Consider the following 20,699-nt stretch of genomic DNA (forward strand, 5'->3'; position numbering starts at 1 on the left):
GTATATTTCATACTTTCTTATAAGTAATTTCAATTGTGAGAAACCCTAGGTAAATGCAGAAAATTGTGCCTAGCTGTATAGGAATACACAAAACGCACACACCTCAAACACCTACCGGCTACCTCAGCTCATCAGGTGTGTTTATTATAAGCTAAAGCCATCTGCATCTGGTGTTACAAGCTTCTGGCTGATTTCAAATAACCGTCCTTCTACCACCATAAAATAATTTACAAACGGCAGCCCTCCTCATAATCACTTCCACAGGCAACCTTCAGGGCTTTTTTCAACATAGAATGTCGTATTTATTGTAGTACTTACGTTATTTCTTAACTATTTAACATGTCAAATAGTACTATCATTTTTATTAGATTCCTATCTTTTTTAAAAGAATGTGTCACTTATGAAGTTTTTGAGTGTGTAGCCCTAACTCCGTATTTCCCACCATCCACAGGTTTCTGTTGTGTGATTTTGCACAGCAGGGCTACTTTTAGGAAAGCACATGCTGGGATACAGCAGAACTGAGTTTACACCTGCACCTTCCATCAGCAGGCTTTGATGGAATTGGCTATAATGATTTTATATAAAATAGTACTTTTTAATTTTCAAAGTTTTTTTTAAAAAAAGAATATGATGGATACTGTTGCCACATATATTAAGGATTTTACTCTTACTGATCTTACTGCATTTTATTAAGTTTTAACAATAATAATAGCAGCAAACTACACTTGGGGAACTCTCCCTTGATCACTGATGAAAAGTTTATAAACAAGAAGCAAGCTCAAAGTTCTATAAAATCGACTTTGTTTTTCATCTCCAGTTATCAAGTTACAAGACTGTTTTCGTGTTGTCTAAGTAGACCACAGATCAAACAATGATCTAAAGCAATTAAAATAAATTTATTATTTGAGTGAGACAGAGTGGTTTAGTGGAAAGAACACTGGACTAACAAACAATCAGAAGATAAGGTTTTAGTCTAGGTTTAGCTACTAACAGGGTGACCATGGAAAAATCTCTCTCTCTCTGGTATTTCTGACGGCAGATGGTAAACTAGATTGTATTTACTGATTCTTTCAATAGGCATTTATGGAACACTTACTATCTGCCAGCACTATGCCTGCTGTAAAGGACAGAAGGACACATAAAACAGACATGGTCCTTACCTTCTTGCTAATAGTCTAGTGGGGGAGAAAAATATTAATCAAATAATTAAAATCACAATCATTATAATTATGATAAGTGCTTTCAAGGAGAAGAATTGGTTGCTATGAAGGCATACAATAGAGGGATTTGATTAAGAAATGGGTGACAAGGTAAAATTGGGTGGGAAATTCTAAGCAGAGTAAACAGTATGTGCAAAGGGACCAAAAGAAGACAGCGTGGCTAATGCTTTGAGAGGAAAATGTGGCGACACGGAGCTGAAAAGCTCAGCACAAGGTCGACAACACAGTGCCTTGTGGGCCTCGTTAAAGGCATCAATCCTTATCCCAAGAATTATAGAAAACTGACAGTTTGTCAAGCAGAAGAAAATGATATAAGCAAATTTACATTTGGAAAAGATCATGTTGGCTGCTCTAAAATTCTGTGATTCTAAAGACAGTAGGTAAGATAAATATATACGACTGCTAATAATCACTGTGATGGGAAAAGCATACACTTGTGGGTTGTGTCGTGTAATTTAAAAAAACATTTACACTCTTTCATTGTAAACATTTCCACATATTTCATACCTATAACTTATACATTTCCGTGTTCTTGTTGACCTCCTTTCAAGCAAGTTTGCTTTTGATTTTTTTGAATCTTTTTTCTTTTCTTCATGATCTTCAGAAAAATCTGGCTCCTGGTTTAAAAATATGATAAATATATAGATTATTACAACAGAACAAAATTCCTGGGAACTAATAGGTTTCTAATGTCCATCTAGGCAGCCCATGTGAAAGGTTTGAAAAGTGAGATGATCCTTCTAAAATTGAACAACGATGGCAACATTAAGTATAGAAATTAAAAAGAATATTGGTGATCAGAGGATCAAACACTTCTGTATTAAAATTCTAAAGTTTCTGTGAGTTTATAATTACCTCTTTAAAAACAATCATGATGAAGTTTTTCCACTGATAAATATTTCAACAAGTAAGTAAATTTAACACATATATTTAATAGATATGCTGAATAAGTGAACTAACGGATTTGGAAAACAAAGGGGCATAATGCTGAAGGAAAATAACTAACCAAGGCAGGTTACTTGACCATGTGATTTAATTAAGCCTAAATGAAACTAAAAAAATTTCTTCATTTCAGATATGGTATATATACACAATGGAATGTTACTCAGCCCTAAAAAAGAATAAACTCGTCTCATTCACAACATGGATGGACCTTGAGGGTATTATGTTAAGTGAAATAAGCCAGATAGAGAAAGATAATCTGTGTATGACTCCACTCATAAGTGGAAGTTAAACATGTAGACAAAGAGAACAGAATAGTGGTTACCAGGGGAAAGAGGGGGTGGGGGGAGGGCACAAAGGGTGAAGGGGAGCCTCTACAACATGACTGACCAACAATAACATACAACTGAAATTTCACAACGTTGTAAACTATCATAACCTTAAGTAAAAAAAAAATTCTTCATTTCAAACGCAAATCATGTTACATGTACTTTCACTCTTGGGTATCCTTTTTACTTATAAATTAGACTACTAAATGCAAAACAGTGATATCCCATCAAAGAAACCAAACTGTAAGGACACAAATTGAAGTTTCTGATAACCACCAAAGCAGAAAATTACAAACAGAATCTCTCTATTCTTTAGTCACTTTACATAAAGAAGCTAAAAACAAATTACCCAATTTAGCGTAAAAAAAAAAAAAGAACAGAAACCCCATAGGGGTGAGCTATAAATGTGGTTTGAATGTGATATTATATTTGGGGGCTTCACACACACAGTAATTTCAATCACGAGGGATTATGGGTGATTTAAGGTCCTAAATTTTCATATTTAATAAGATTGGTATACTATATATTTAAAACTACTGACATTACATAAAGTGGGCTAAATTTTAAAACAATTACGCCAGTCTCCTCTTTAAAAATACTACAAACGAAAAACTTACTTGTGGCGGAATGATGTTTTCAATACTGATACCCACATACACCAAGCGTTCTTTCCTTTAAGTGAAAAACAAACAAGCACACAAACAAGATAAGATTTGCTAAAAATAAAATTGTTATGAAAACACTAACACAGACAATACTAAAATCGCACTTTCATGGTAATAGCAGAGGCTAGGTCACAGACATGTTAGCTACCATCTGTAAAACTTAGAGTATGACTATCTGTGGAAGGCACAAAACTCTCTAAAAGTATGAAAACTGTAGCTTTACAAGCGACTTATACCGTTAAAATAAAACCTGTAACTGAAATAGACAAACTTCATGAACAGCCATGCTGAGACTCACTGATAAAGTGATTAGATGGAAAGCCACTATGGGTGGACAAATTAGATCTTTGTTATTACACATAGTAATATTGTATATGTGTATACACAGTTATAATCTCATGGTAATAAATATCACTATAAAAAAGAAGAACTCTACATAACAATCATATCAAGAACTCAGTGAATGATACTAAGACCATTCACTTCTTGTTTGCAGAGAAGGAAAAAAGCAATGCAGCCATATGGCTCTGTACTCTAGAGTGCTACAACAAAGATATCTTTAGAGCCAGTTAAGACTTTTCCAGGAAACGTGGATTTAGAACACTAATGACAGCTCCACAGGTTCATTTCAAAGAAATAAACCTTTGTTGATTTTAATTCAATAAATTTAACAGAACAAATTGCTATATACAACAGGTGCTTTCTCTGGTTCTCCGAAGGTTAACTCAATTCACCAAGTGCATGTATGTTGAACTGAATGGAAATATTAACCACTCTTCCTCCCTTAACTTGTGATGTCCCTGACAGAAGGACATTAATCATCCAGTACCTGGGGTCCTTTAGAATGCAGCCTTTACTGCCCCATAAACCCTTGACCCTACTAATAAACAAGAATCCTATGGTCTTTTTAGAGACAGGTTATGAAGCTATTAAATAACTGGCATGTAAGAAAATGATAGATATTTTAATCAAAACCTGATTTAAAAAACAGTATAGTTAATGAACTATAAACTAGGAAAAGCAAGAACAGTACTAGCTAAAATTAAAAGGGAAGGCTTCATTGATAACTCAGAACACGAGCTCTTATTAAATATGTTTGACATGTCTGTCCTTACACTAACTAAATTTATTGTGATATCAGTTTCCTCTTTCATATCTCAAAATCTCTGCTTTCACTTGTATTTTTCTCCTCAACTTAGTTGAAAAAACACTTAGTCATGTTCACCATATTAGATCATGATTTGTATCAGGCTTGGGAATCCAAAAGTAAATAAGACATGGTTTTTGCCCTCACAATTATTTAACAACTGACTGTAGTCCATAATGAACAGGTATAATGGAGACATGAAAAAGGAAGAGATTTTGTCTGAAGAGGTGAGAAATTTAGGAAGGCTTTAAATAGATGCTAACATGTGAGTAGAATCTTGAAGGTAGGTAGGATTTCTCATCACAGCGTTCTCTTGCTCAGTAATGTTATGGAAAGATACATCTTCCATTCCATCTTACCACTTAGCTCAATGAGCATATTGGGCCCAGGCCTTATCATTACCAATAACCACACCCCTTCTAAAAGTTCAATTTCAGGCATCCTATTCTCTGACTTCTACCGGCTCACTTTCCAGCTCACTCCCTCTGGTATACTGATTTCAACAATTCTCTGACTCCGGTGGGACCTCTATCCATTGATCCTACCCTCTTTTTACTGTCCATCACTCCCTTCATATCCTTACTTTCCCCCTTACCTGGCTTAGACTCCACGGTCCATCATTATAAATATTCCTTTGCATACACTTTCAAATTCTTTGTCTCTTTCTCTCCTTCCCTCTGTTATATTACCTGGAAAATTCCAACCCTGATTAAATCCAACTCTCTGCTAGCAAAGCACTTGTAATAGTATTCTGGAAGTACAGAGCTATTTGAATTCCCAAATAATTTCTGGCATCACGGTCTGGAAGTGACGTTTACAAATCACTTGGACGGACTTCTGAAATATCAGATTTCACAGAGCATCACAGCTCCAGCTCTGTAGATAGTTGCTGGCTAGTCACTAATTACTCAATGACACATCCTACTTTTCCACCATACTGTAGAGCCTTTTAAGGTAGAGACCACAAAACAGACTTAATGCTGATTACATTGCAAATGTTGGTTAAATGTTGAATAAATGCACAAGGGGAAAAATGCTCATGTTCTATGACAGAGTAAGCAAGGCTCTAACCTGTCAGGATGAGTGCTAGAGAAATTATTTCACAGATTTAAAAAAGGATGAATAAAAATGCTCACTTTTAAAAGCAGATGAAACCACCTGGAATTTACAGTTAATATATTATTTATTTTAGAAATATATATATTTTGCTGTTTAGAGCTCCTAAGATTCATGCATATACACGTATAACAGGAGCTATAAATAATCAAAGCTTTGTTAACCAGATTACTGGGGAGAATTAACAAATAGCAGCTACATTTCAGTTTAACTGGTCTTGTGCCAGATTTGTCCCCCTATAATGATAACTCTGTTCTTCTTCCTGTGATTCAATCTCATATAAGATTTAGTGTATGATCTAAAGCCACAACTACAGATGTCCTCTTAAAGGATGACATGTAGGTAAAGAGCATTGTCAAGAACAGAAGAGAAATCAAATGAACTACTAAATGGGAGACCAGCAGTGTGAACAAATGTTGTGGCACATTTTAACATAAATTTCTAAAATTTAAAATATTTCTTAATTGCAGCAGCATATCCTAAAGCATGTGAGGCAATAGTCAAAAAATTCTTATCAGCCTTTCCACATATAAAAAGTCTAAGCATCAAAGGCCTCCAAAGAACAAGCAGGCACACAGTGCTGCGTCAGATCAGCTTCAGAACATGAGAACACTGCTCTTTTCTCAGAAGGGCAGGCAGATTTCAGAAAGACAGGCAAAGGAAAGTCTAATAGTTAGTTCTGATTTCATTTGTAGCATCCTTAGTTGGATGTTTTCCAGTGTCAAAAATAAAAACAGGAGCAACTTTGCAGATCAAAATAGTCCTAATAATTTTATATAGGACTATCAGAGTTTGTAAATACAAAGGTATTTATATTTAGACAATCGATTTTAAAAAACTAAGTATTTTTATCTCCTACTCAACTTTAGAGATTAAGTTTGCCTTTAAACTAAGTAGAATCCATTACTAGCCAGAGAGTTCAAACCGAATAGCAAAGAAAACAACAGAATTTGGAGGCTTAACCCATTTTTAAGGTTCACCTTTGCACAGAGTGAAGTCAGTAGATGATAGAAGGAACTGACTGCCTTAAGTCAAGCTAAATTTTCAGGGGAAGACTATCTGACAGCTGGTGAAAGTTAAAGAAGCAGCAAAGTAAAGTAAAAAGACCAATCAGGAGAGACTGCTTAGATTTTCTCATACTATGTACAAATGGGCACCAAGTCCCTGATTAATCCTCTGAAAATTCTCTCCAACCTCTCAACTTTATTATCTCAACGAGTGCCCTAGTTCAGGTCTCATCAGCTCTCACAGACTCTATTGCAACCGCCTCAACTCTAATTCCTTCTTCTTATTGTTGCTGGGATATTTTTTTCTGAAATAAAAATCTGATTATGCGTATCCCTCCTTTGATGGCTCTCCCACTGCCTATAGAGAATAATTCAAATTCCCTAACCAGGTATGCAAGGCTGTTCACAATTTGGCCTCAACCTGCTTTTACAGCTTCATCCCTTACCACTTTCCTACTCTCACTTTTACACTTTGTCTTTGCTTTCATTTGTGCACTTTGCCTAAAATATTCTTTCTCTGCATGTCCACTTGTGTAACCCCAAGTTATCTTCCAAGGACTTCCGTTATAACCCCAACCCCTAGGAGAACTAAAATGCCCCTTCACAATGTTCTTGTATTGCTCTGATCACACCTCGATTCGTCTCCTTTATTGTATCACTGGTATCACTGGCTTATATGTCTGTTTTCTGACAGGTGAGCTCCATGTAAGTGAGAGCTATGTCTTACTCATCCTTTTGGTTTGGTACACAGCAGGTTGGAATGAACATTTAGCAATAGATTAATCAAATAAGGCACAAATAATATAAACATAAACTTACTGTCTTGATTTTGAGCCCCCTTTTAAAGTTTAGGTTCAACTCCAGTCTTACCTCCTCCAACTGCTTTAGACCACACCAGAGTGGCATATTGAAAAGGGAGGCATCTCTTAGAGCCAGTAGGACAGAGGTCAGCCTTTAAATGCTCTTTATCTCATCAGTGTTAATTCTGCCCACCCAAAGACATGACCCGGGGAGCTAAACCACAGACCAGTTTGTATAGTTTTCTTGTACTCACTACATGCTTAGTTAGGTACATATCCTCCATAATATTTGGGCCAATATTTATTCAGAGAGGGTTCTGATAAATATTTTAGATCAGGGGTTGGCAAACTTTTCCTGTAAAAGGACAGATAATAAATTAGGCTTGGCGGGTCATAAGGATTCTGTTGCAACTACTCAACTCTGCTGCTATAATGCAAAAGCACCTGTTAGACAATATATAAACAAACGAGCATGGCTACGTTCCAGTGAAACTTTAGTTATGGACAATGAAATGCAAATACATGGTTTTCATGTGTCATGAAATACGATTTTTTTTCAGTCATTTAAAAATGAAGAAACCATTCTTAGTGAGCAGACAATACAAAAACAAAAAGCAGGCTGGATTTGGCTCACAGGTCAGTTTGCCAATCCCCACTTTAGATAAAGGCATTAATCTGTACTCCAAGACAATTCTGCCGTCAAGCTCCCAAGTAAAACATTAACACGTGTCACAATACCTGCGTTCAGCCCGCTCCTTCTTCTTTAAGGCAACATCTAAATCCTGCAACTGTTCCTCTAATTTTTCACACAGTAGTTTCTGAAAGACGAAAACAGATGAGTATCAGTTGTAACACCTTTCCATCGTCATTTATCACTTGCATGTTACCTCATGGATACTGTGCTATGAGAGCTGATAAGGGGCCACATAGTAAGTGAGCACTAAAATGTTCCTTCTGGTGAATTAAATAAAGAGGTGCCTCAGCATCCACTGAACTGAAGATGAGCATAACATCTGTGAAGCAAAGCACATCAGAGAAACTCAAAGTCTTGCCAAAAACACATTCTATCCTATCTTGCTGGCAATAATCAATGTTTAAAATAGCATTTGATTCAACAAGTACACATGACTGATTAAAATGTTTAGAAAAATCCCAGGACATTTTTAAGGGAGAAGGTTATATATACAATAAAATAAAATGATGCCAATCACTAGTTTTAAAAAAGAGAACAGAACAAAGTCCGCAAGACCATGCTAACTGGGTCAAAACAGAGCTGAAAAACATAATTCATAAAGCTATGCTAAGCCACAGAAGCCCACTTCACTGAGAAATGCAATAAAGCCTATCATTTTTAAAGCAAAATGAGACTGGGCTTGTGAGAGAAAGGACCCCCTGGGGGCAATGGCATAAAAATATCCTGTTGTTCAGCTTACAAAAGTTAATTCACCTGCATCAAGATGGGAGAAAACAGAATTCATGTTTTTATTCACAGTACCATCATAATGGTACATAATTCATAATACCATCTATAAAACTTCTGACAAAAAGAAGGTAGGCAGAAATGATAAGGAGGATGAAACGAATGGATAAACAACAGGAAGAAACTTCTTTCTACCCTTGTATACTATCTTAATTTGGCGGTCTTTGTGTCTTTAACAAATGTGAGAAAAAGTAAAGCAGAGATTATTGTAGAAAAATTAGAGGTTTTCAAGAATTGTTTTGGAAAAAGAAATGAAGGAAAGACCTAAAAGATATTAATAAAAGGCAGTTTTTTCCATAGTCTCTAATTTCACAGAAATTTAAACAAGAGGTAAACAATATTTACAAATTGCTTTGAAGATTAAAAATGTTTAGTAGCTGTCAGTAAGTATTATTACTTTGAACATAAAATCAAAGACTGAATAAACAGAAGTGTGCTGGGTCATACATGTTGGCAAGGAGGGCAGAACCATTCTCCATCAGGGATGATCATCAGAGGAGGGCGAAGGCAGGCAGTGTGGTATCCACTGTCACAAGAGTCACACAGAAGAATCTGAAACAAACCATACGTTAATGTCAACCTAACTCCATGACTAAACTTCACTGACTCTTAAGTTAAAATAGACATTTCAATATTTCTTAGTATAGTACTAAGAAATATACTATACTACATTCTTTATTTGCATACAGCATAATAATAAAAGAGCTGATAATTTGGGATCTAACATGCCATCTTTTTTAAAAAGATGGGCACCTGAGCTAACATCTGTTGCTGATCTCTTTTGTCCTTCTTCTCCTTCCCAAAGCCCCCCAGTACATAGCTGTATATTCTAGTTGTGAGTGCCTCTGGTTATGCTATGTGGGACGCCAGCTCAGCATGGCCCGATGAGCGGTGCCATGTCCGCGCCAGGATTCAAACTGGTAAAACCCTGGGCCGCCAAAGTGGAGTGCACAGACTTAACCACTCGACCATGGGGCCGGGCCCCTAACATGCCATTTTTTTAAAAATAAAAAAACTAAGAAAATTTAAGGTACAAAAATTTAGTGAAAAATAACAAGTCCTTACTGACCTAGAGTTATAATTCTTTTATAGTGTGCTATAAGGGCAATAACAATATATTCTTCATAGCAAAGTTTTATAGTTTAAGAATCATAAACTACCCACCACACATAGAATTTCAAAAATACAAATAATTTCCACTTTAAGCAGCATTTAAATTACCTATCTGTAAGAAACATTTGTGGTTCTTTTTATCATGTAAATTCAAATATGGAAGGGAATGAGGTATTAGAAGAATGAAACTATACTCAGGAACATCATCTTCAAATACAAACACTAACAATAATTAGTCTTAAGTTGATATTTTTTGTTATTTGAGTTTAACGTGACTATTTCTCTAAAACTTGAAATGGTACACTCATGAATGTTTAATTTAAAAATAACTTTCTATTTTAAAATAATTTTAGGGAGCTGGCCCCGTGGCTGAGTGGTTAAGTTCGTGCACTCTGCTTTGGCAGCCCAGGGTTTCGCCGGTTCAAATCCTGGGTGCAGACATGGCACTGCTCATCAGGCCATGCTGAGGCGGCATTCCACATGCCACAACTAGAAGGACCCACAACTAAAAATACACAACTATGTACTGGGGGGCTTTGGGGAGAAAAAGGGGGGAAAAATCTTAAAAAAAAAATTTTTAGATTTACAGAAGTTGCAAAGATAGCACAGAGTTCCCATAACCCCTTTACCCAGCTTTCTCCAATGTCAACATCTTACATAACCATGGTACATTTAGCAAAACTAAGAAATTGAAATCAGTACAATACTGTTAACTAACAGACTTTATTCAGATTTCATTAATTTTTTTTCTTTTTTTGAGGAAGATTAGCCCTGAGCTAACATCTGCCAATCATCCTCTTTTTGTTGAGGAAGACTGGCCCTGAGCTAACATCTGTGCCCATCTCCCTCTTCTTTATATGTGGGATGCCTGTCACAGCATGGCTTGCCAAGTGGTGCCATGTCCGCACCTGGGATCCGAACCAGCGAACCCCAGGCCACCGGAGCGGAACGTGTGAACTTAACTGCTGCACCACTGGGCCAGCCCTCAGATTTCATTAGTTTTTCCACTAACGTCCTTTTTCTGATTCCAGGATCCAAGCCAGGATATTATACTGCATTTAATCATGTTTCCTTAATCTTCTCCAATCTGTAACAGTTTCTTGGTCGCTGTTTTCCATGACTTTGACACTTTTGAAGAGTACTAGTCAGATATTATGTAGACTGCCACTCACTTTGGGTTTGTTTGATGTCTTCTCTTGAGTAACCTAGAATATGGGTTTTGGAAAAGAATTTCACAGAGCCCTGCTTACTGAATCATATCTGGGGGTACATGATATCAATATGACTTATTACTGGTGATATTAACCTTGATTACTTGGTTATGGTAGTGTCTGTTGGTTTTCATCACTGCAAAGTTACTACCATTCACCTTCCATATTCTCTTCTCAATAGAAGTGCTAAGTCCAGCCCACACTCAAGGGGAGGGGAATTAAGCTCCACTATCTGGAGGAAGAAGTATCAAAGAATTCACAGATACAAGTTAAAATTACCACAGTAATTAATAAATTAATAAATATTTGGGGGGAAGATATGGTGAAGCTATGCAAATATCCTGTTTTCCTTCAAGCTTCACTCACCAGTTTTAGCACTAGTGGATCCTGCTTGCGACAATCATTACTGCGGTGCTCTAATGGTGACTCTCTATTTCCCTCACGCCTTCTACATTTGCTATTTGGAATTCTTACGTGAAAGAAAAAATATATCCCTTCTCCCCCATCCATTTACTTATTCAATTATTTATTTATATCAGGATGAACTAATCAATATTTATTTTACTCTTTGGGTTAAAATCTAAAATTGTTATTTAATCAGTCAAATTCAAATTGTGCTAGCCATGGACACACTGGGAGCTGTGTCCTTAGGACTCATTTGTATCCTTTTCTTTTCAAAAGCTCTTCCTTACTTTCTGGCACTATGGGATAGTCCAGGCACATCTTATATTTTCCCAGCCCAAGCCTTTGAATCAGGCATTTTTCCCAGAACCCCTGGTTCTTTTACTGGAGAATGATTTTTAGAAACCAAGATTGGGTGCTGAGTGCTCACTGCTACTGGGTATCACTGCTTCTAAGGTCTCTCAGAGGACAGAGCTAAGAAATATATTATGTATAGTGATGTATACAAATAAAGCTATATTAAAATAAGCATGAGTTCATACTAATTTCTCTACCTCTCATTCAGCGCCACAGGATTCATTCTAGCCTTTGGCCTTGCTTATTTGTAACTTCTTTCTCTGACAGTGAGAAGGTTGGCTCCTATTATCTACACTTCATTTATTTGTTCAACCCTAGCACAGAGGTAGTTTCTGAACTGCTAACATATACCCCAGGGGATTGGGCGGGGGGATGTGTACACATGTGCAGTGATTTAAAAGTGAAAAATACCTTCCCTCTTCTTCATACAAAGCATCACCATTTGTTGCCAATACCCAAAATTCAATACTAAGTTATATTAGTATTATACTGCAGTTATATGACTGATTGATTACGTAGGCATGTGTGGCCTAACCTGGGCACCTGATTCCATTTATCATATTGTTTCTATGGTACAACTAATCTAAATTTCAAATAAAATTAAAAGTAAATTTTTAGAATTCAACTTATTTCTAAAACAATGATTGTCTCTATTCCACAATAAAGGTAAAATCCTATTAAAATAAATATTACTATGTAAGATTTCCAAGCTCAAGCAATTATCCTTTTATTTTGACTAAAACATGGAAAATCTGAGTTCTACACTCATCTACAAATTTATTGCTTTTCTGCTGTAAGCTCAATGAGGACAAGGACCATGTCTTCCTAATTCAGCATCATTTCCCTACCACTTAACACATAACACTTGCTTGGCAGTTTGATTTGAGGATTAACCTTAAACACAAAGCATAAGAAATCCAGCACATTTGGGATCTTCAGTTTCCAATGTCATTCTCTTTGGCACAGTAATCAGCAATGAGATTTTCAGAGTAGTTATTAAGATAGCCAAATAAATATAAATCTTGTGTGTTCTGCAAGAAGGGTGCAACTTTCTCCATCTCCTCAATGTCATGTCTGCTCACCTCATTTTACTTCTCATTTCCTCACACCCCTTTGTCACATCTACTGCTGTCTCAATTAAAATGAACTCTTAGTTTAAAAAGATAATAAGGAAATGGTAGAAAAGAACACAAGTGTTGATTTTTACTTGATTTAGAGGGCAGAAAACACCACTATCTCAAATCGCCTCTTGACCTTTCTCCACACAAAAATCTTGACCTAACTTTCATAGCCTGATGATCATAAAGAGTCTTTGCAGAGTAATTTCAAGATCTATTCTTCTTAGAGCTAAAGTCATTCTCTGGTTCTAATAATCTTTTTTTTGCTGAGGAAGATTAGCCCTGAGCTAACATCTGTTGCCAATCTTCCTCTTTTTTTGCTTGAGGAAGATTAGCCCTGAGCTAACATCTGTGCCAATCTTCCTCCACTTTATATGTGGGCTGCTGCCACAGCATGGCTGACGAGTGGTGGAGGTCCAGGCCTGGATCCGAACCTGTGAACCCAGACCGCCGAAGCACAGTGCACTGAACTTAACTACTATGCCATTGGGCCGGCCCCTAAGTTTTATCTTTTACTTGAACCTTCTGAAACTACTGGGATATGATAAACTTCACTGATGAATTTAGTTTATAGATATTATTTTAACATTCAAGAAGAAAAGAACAAGAAAGCCACAAACAACTTTAACCCAGCACATAACAGATGTCAGGAACTGTGTGCTAGACGATTTTACATAGCTCATTAAAAACAACCCTCAGAACTATGTGGTATTATTCCCATTTTACAATGAGGAAATCAAGATACAGAGAAGACAGCCCAGTAAGTGGTAGAAGCAGGATTGCAACCAAGTCTGTCTGGTCCCACGCTTTTCCCATGATACCACACTGCTTTCTAGGAAAAAAGAGCCTTGGAGAACCACCTCATATACATTTTCCAAACTTTAGAGGATCTCAAGTTTCTGCTCAACAAAAATTCCTTCCATGTTGAAGCATCTTTCTTTACATTTCTTTCTACTTAATAGTTGGAGCTTGCCTTTAAAGTCAGATCTATTCAAAAGAACAGAACAGTTGCATAGAATTAAGTATAACAAGAGTGTTTCTTCAACAGGCTCTTTAGAAAGCATTTATGAACTACAAGAATAATATAATACATAGGTTAGGAACTGGTTTTCCTGATTTAGGCTACCTTGGAAGAACTTATTTCCTGGGTAAGAAAGTTCCATGTAAATTTATCACTATTCTTCTGAATATATCTGGTCTATAATTTATCCTCAATTTTTTTCAGAACTGCCCATTTTCTGAAGTTTAAAGCCCTACTACATTGACTTACATGATTTTACAGAAAGGCAATTAAGGCCTTCAGGCTTTACTTATTTAAAGCTGGTACCTCAGAAATGTCATTATAAAGTAACTTAAAGGGAAAGAAGAAAAATTTAAAGAGAAAAACAGAATAGAAATATTTGAATAAATTCACTGAAGTGAGAAGAGATTAGGAGTGTATCCTTAAGTAGAGGAAATATCAATATATAAACTAGGTAAAATGAAAGCAGGATCCTGATTCTCCCTAGAATTGGGTTATTATTTGAGAAAGAGAAATCTGTAAATGTTATTTTACACACACACACTCTGTAGCATTAAAAAATTCAAATCAAGATCAAAACCAGAAGAGTGAGGCTGTTTCGGGCAACTATAGCATATCAGTAACATGAATACTGTGCACTGAGATCAGGTACATACCAGTTCAGGATGGTTTGGAAGGCCACATTTTTTGCATGGTTCATCATCATCTGCTAGGATGGCTTCTTCACTTTCTTTTTCTTCTTCCTCTTCTGAAGCTGCAGACGATTTTTCACTGTCAGACCCTTCACTTTCGTCATTGCTGGAATATTTCCACCTGCCACGTGTTCGAGAACCAGTCCATCGAACTTTGCCTTTCGGTTTTACCTTGGATAAAATAAAAAATTAGGAAAATTTGGTATAATAAGAATGTTAAAAAAACCCAAACACTTCTGATTACATATCCACTGTAAAATATTTAGTCAATACACAAAGAAGAAAAGAAAAATCACTATAGTTTCATCCATAGATATACTCGCTATTAAAATCTGCTCTATATAGTCACTATTTTTCCTATTTGGGGGAAGAGAAATTATAATGAACACTTTGTCTTATAAATATTTTCCCTAGTCATAAAATATTCTCCTAACATCACCGTAAATGACTATATAATACGCCATCACATAGATGTATTTATAGTATCTCTTACTAAACGGACATTTAGGTAGTTTCCCATTTTTTCACTTTCATAAACAATGTAACCTTGTAAATATAAATTTTTACACACACTTCTGTGGTTAGGATAAATTCCTCGAAGAGGATTCTGGGTCAAAGGCCATGGACATTTTATAGGCTCTAGAAGAGAACAGTGACTATATTCTCACATATGGCTATACAAAATTTTAAATTCCCATATTAGAGATGAATTTTCATGTTTTTAATGAGTCAGAATTCATATAAAAATCCTGACAAATTTAAAAATATACAGTATTCAGAGAATAAGTTTATAATGTTGTAAACTGCTGTTCATTGCCTAGTTTCACAATCTTGTAAGTCACATTTTAGTTCCTTTCTGCAGTATAAGTCCCCATGAAAGATCAAAAATAACAGAAGGGGAAATTTTTTTTTTGGTCCTGAGCTAACATCTGTTGCCAGTCTTTTTTTTTTTCCCTTCTTCTTCTCAGTCTCCCAGTACAGAGTTGTATATTTTAGTTGTAGGTCCTTCTAGTTCTGGTACATGGAATGCCGCTCAGGATGGAAGGCTTGATGAGCAGTGCTAGGTCCGCGCCCAGGATCCGAACCCAAAGTCCCGCGCCTCCGAAGCAGTGTGTGTGAACTTAACCACGTGGCCATGGGCCTGGCCCCAGCGGAAATTTTTTTAAGTAAAGAATTAAAAATTCAGTATTTCAGGGAACAAAGGAGCACTTACAATGAAGAACAACTGGATCACTTAAATAAATTAAAAACAAAAGCAGTGCTTTTAATTATAACAAACTCCCATGGACTAGCCCAAGACACATACAAGATTTTGTTTAAAATAAGAGTCGTAGAAAAAAGATTTCTGGCTTCTAAGACTAATGATTAAAATGGGGGAAAATAGGTATTCTCCTACATTGGTAATGAGAGGGTACATCAAAAGGGCCTTTAATGGAGGGCAATGTGGCAAAAGCGATCAAAACTTAAAATACACATGCCCCTTGACCCAGCAATTCCAATTCTAGGAGTCTTTTCTAAAGAAATACTCACTCATATCCAAAAGGCTCTTCAATGCAGCATTGCCTGTAATAGTGAAAAATTGGAAACAACCTAAATGTCAATCAATAAGGGACCGGTTAAATAAACTGAGGTACATCCACACTATGGAACGCTATGTGGCCATTAATAACCAAAAGGTAGGCTGCATGTACTGACACGGAGAGAGTTCAAAGACACACTGTTAAGTGAAAAACTCAGAGAAAAATGAACACATTTGATTCAATTTATTTTTTAAGAGAACGTGTAAATATTTATGAACATACATATGAACATATGGAAGAAGGATTGGAAAGAGATGTACCTCAAACTGCTAATAGTTTTCAAGGGAATTTTCATTTTTCAATCCTACAGGTTGGGTATTACTTGAATAGTTTACAAAGAGAATATAGTCCTATACTGCCTGTAATGGAGAAAAAGTTTAAAAGATGACAAGATTATAGAGTGTGAAATTTAATGTTTGGGAATAACTACTGAGAAAAGTCATCTCAGATATAGGAAGAAAGGTATCTTTTTTTTAACTGTTGTTAGTTTTAGTCAAAAGCAAAAAGGTATAAACACTTAGAGCCAAATATTTCTAACAAAAATTAAAACTCAGTAGGAGAAATTTTACCTTGCTTACTTTAGAATTTGTATCCTTCTCTGTTTTTTTCAAATTTTCTTTTTTGTCTGTTTTTTGCAAAGCTGTTGACTCTTCTTCTACTTCATCTTCTCCTTCCCCTCTTTTTTTATCAGCCTTCTGATCTCGGATCTCAGCCACTTTCGCTGTGGGTCTAGATATTCTTGGAGACCTCCTTAAAGTACGACCCACATTTGTTTTCTCTTCTTCCTTTTCTTTCTTCTCTTGCTTGGTTTCTTGTTCTAGAATTTTGGGAGGAGAATCTGGCTTCTTCTTCCGACTGGATATCCTAATCGTTAATTTGATGCCCTCTTTCTGCCTTTCAGAGGTTATCTCTGTGTTTTCTGAGGCAGTGGTTTCTTCATCAGGAATCAACTTATATTTAAATTTGCTTTTTTGCATAGAACCCTTTGTCTCAGAAGGATCCTCTGAGCCAGAGGTCTGGGGATTGTCCAGATTATCTATTTCTACCTTCGTGGATTCAGAATCCTCTTTCAGAATTTCTGGGTCCGTTTTACCCAGGGACTGACCTTCAGTGGAACTTGTGCTCTGACACTCTACCACTTCTTTTTCTGAGGCCAGTTTCTCACAGTGACCAGTCATGTTAGGTGGTGGAGATATTGCAGCTGCCTCGGGAGAGCCTGGTTTTACTGATTCTACAGTATCCTTTGGAACCTCTTCTGGTATTGGACTCAATCTTTGTGTGTCCTTATCAAGAAAAGTCTTTTTGGACTTCTCTAACTTTTCAAGACATTCTAGGACTGGTGGGCGCCTATCCTTCTTACTTTTGGGAGACCTCTCTTCAACTTTCATGGTACAGGATTCAGTGGTAGATAAAGCAGTTTTCAAAGAGAGATCCTTTGCCATCTCAGAAGTCTCCAGAGAGGTTTCTATTTCTGGAGGACCAGTTTCCTCTATCTGCCCTTTTTGACTCTGAGTCTCTACGACTGATATTGAACTATCTGCATCTTTCCCTAAAGGGACCACTTCTTTCTCAAGATCACCTATTTTCATACTTGTTATGACAGAATTTAAGGACTCTGCTCCATTTCCCTCCATGATGACATTTCTGTCCTTAGAGGGGCTACAGCTATCTTCCTTTGTATCATAAAACTTTGTCTCCATTTGTTCTGTCTTAAAATTTGGAGTTACCTTTTCATCACTAACTTCTCCATTTACCAGTTGTTTCCCTTCATGACCCAAAGTAGTGATTGTAGAGATTCTTTTACAAGTCTCTTCCTCTTGTTTTATTTCATCTTTCAAAAACTCTTTTGTTGGGGTAACTGATTTACACAAAGGTCCTTTGATCGGACTGTCAAAATCATCAGTCAGTTTAATTTCTCGTTTTTTTAGCGGTATCTTGGCCTGCTGGTCATTTTTAAGTTTCTCAGTCTCTTCAGTAGACTTCTCAGTAATTTCTTGAGAAGATTTAATGTTGCCACCAAACTCTAGCCTTTCAGGCTCTAGCTTCTCCACGCTACTTCTGGTATCTTTCGGATCTGCTCTACTTTCCTTTACTTCCACTTTAATGGGTTTGACATTTTCCTTGAAGGAATCACTTTCTTCTTTGATAATCTTTTTTTCCTCACTTTCTGGCAAAGGTTTTTCTAGCTTCACTATGACTGGCAATTTCACAAGTTCCTTTTCATCTTCTTTTTCTATTTTCACAGTAGTCTCTTCTAGAGCATTGGGTGTAGAATGGTTTTCTGAATCTATTGTCTGCTCTTCACTTTTCATCTTTTCATTTTCCTTTGGTTCCTCTAAAAATCAGAAAAAGTTTACATAATCTAAGTATTCAAGATTATAAAATATACAAAGCTTCATATAACATATACTTCCATTTGAAATTTCAGTCTTAAAAGAGATGGCTTTTGTTATTGGACATTTGACAACAAAAAGTAAAATCTGACAGTGAGGAACTTACCAAACTCTGAAGCACAACTTCTAGATATTAAAACACTATTATTTAGAAAGATTCAGGTTTCTGCTTTATTTTTTTAGCTTCAATGTTCTCAATGGAATACAAATATTTATACAGCTCAAACAATTTATTCAAGCTCAAGTGATGGGTCAAAAATACAAAACTGAAAATACTACATAAAACATTTCCAGAAGACCATATTTGTTTTAAAAACTGACAACTGTTCTTTGCAAATCAGTGAGCACTTCATTTTATCGAAGTAACATGAGCATGGCAGTGAGAAAATGCTTGTTTTCCATTTTATTCAGATTATAAAAGTAACACAATTCTGTATAGAAAATGAAAAATAGCAAAAAGAAAAAAATGCCCATAATTCTAATACCCAGAGGCAACTACTGTTAATATTTTAGGTTACTTCCTTCTAGTCTTGTATATTTCTATATACAAAGTTGGGATCATGTTGCCCCATTTTTTCATTGAAACATTAGCACTTTTTTATGATATTAAATGCCTTTTACAGAAACTAGACTTAATTATATAATATTCATCAATGTGGTTATATTACAATTTACTTTATCAAATGTCATCACTGAACATTTCAGAAGTTAATATTTTATCAACGAACTATTTAGGTTTATCTGTCAATTCCTCTTTTTTATCTTATTGGCTATATATTTCCAACTTTTATAGAGTACCAAATAGCGCAAATTTAAATATAACAAAAGCCGTACTTAGTAACCAGCATAATATCTGGGATTACAAAGATTACATATGTGCTGTCAACTCCGCTCAGGGAATCTGGACACAGTGTTTTCAGAATTCCTTAAGCACTACTAATTTTACCTACATTTTCCATCACCTCACCTTCTCCTTGCAACTGAAAAGCCTCAATTCTAAACAAACTTTTACTAAGATAGGAATTTTTACAAAAAATTTTGAACAGATTCTTGCCAAGCAGATAAACCAGAGTTATAGTGTATTTCATGGGAATAAAATGGAATGGACAGAGGTGAGATGAAGTAGGACCTTTTTTTTGTAGGGAAGGTTTCACCCTGAGCTAACATCTGTTGCTAATCTTCCTCTTTTTTTTCCTCCCCAAAGCCCCAGCATGGTTCCATATGTCCTAGTTGTAAGTCCTTCTAGTTCTTCTATGTGAGCCACCACCACAGCATGGCCACTGAAAGACGGGTGATGTGGTTCTCTGACCAGGAAATGAACCCGGGCTGCTGAAGTGGTGACAGCACTGAACTTTAACTACTAAACCATCAGGGCTGGCTCAGGACATCTTTTTTAAAGTAAGAAATATTTCTTTAAAAGAGTGAATATTTTTATTACAAACCACCATTTCTTTTATGTCAATCATGTAGGAAATAACCAAATTCAAGAACCTCTGAGAACCATTCAGAACCTAAGATCAGAGTATCAGTATTGCTCCTCCCTCTTTACATTGTCAGTGATTTAATGTACACACGCCGCTAAGAAATTTACAGACATGACAATAATGATCTAATTTGTATATCTTCCCTTTTCCACTGATAAAATAGGTTTAGTAATTTCTCGTTCATTGAGATTGGTTAGCACATCAGGAGATCTAATTAAATGAACATCTTTGTTAACATTTAAAATATAGATTACCATCTTTAAAAATAACTTCAACCTAATACTAAATATGTTTACTGAACACAGTTTAATATTTTTTTCTATATATTTTGGTTCAGAAAACAACTCAGGATCTCACTGTGACTCTGACTCAAAGTAAAATGACACTGTTTTTATTTGGGGTGGTGAATGAGAAAGTTCTTTTCAGTTATTTGAACTGATTTCAATTTGAGTAACAACATGGCAAAACAAAATGAGGAATAACATTAGGTTCAAGACTCCTAAGTTCACTAAACCTAATTCTGCTAGTGGTGCGTCTTTAGTATGTCAAAAACTCTCTGATCTTCATTTCTTCATCTACAAATAAAGCAGCTGGACTAAGTGACTCCAACAATTATTCTTTG

General features: G+C 35.9%; 1 protein-coding gene across 3 annotated transcripts in view; it reads right to left on the reverse strand.

The window, feature by feature from the left end:
- RSF1 (remodeling and spacing factor 1) overlaps positions 1-20,699 on the reverse strand; it is a 143,628-nt gene that overhangs the window by 18,137 nt on the left and 104,792 nt on the right. For 2 of the 3 annotated variants that reach the window (XM_046685219.1, XM_046685221.1), the window contains 6 exons: positions 16,770-18,535; positions 14,585-14,791; positions 9,154-9,258; positions 7,965-8,044; positions 3,109-3,163; positions 1,728-1,837 (listed from right to left, as the gene is read on the reverse strand). In XM_046685219.1, the coding sequence (XP_046541175.1) occupies positions 1,728-1,837; positions 3,109-3,163; positions 7,965-8,044; positions 9,154-9,258; positions 14,585-14,791; positions 16,770-18,535 (2,323 nt within the window). The remainder of the gene's footprint in view (positions 1-1,727; positions 1,838-3,108; positions 3,164-7,964; positions 8,045-9,153; positions 9,259-14,584; positions 14,792-16,769; positions 18,536-20,699) is intronic. The other variant, XM_046685220.1, reaches the window with a different exon arrangement.

This window comes from Equus quagga, chromosome 14, assembly GCF_021613505.1.
Source record: "Equus quagga isolate Etosha38 chromosome 14, UCLA_HA_Equagga_1.0, whole genome shotgun sequence".
Classification (NCBI taxonomy): domain Eukaryota; kingdom Metazoa; phylum Chordata; class Mammalia; order Perissodactyla; family Equidae; genus Equus; species Equus quagga.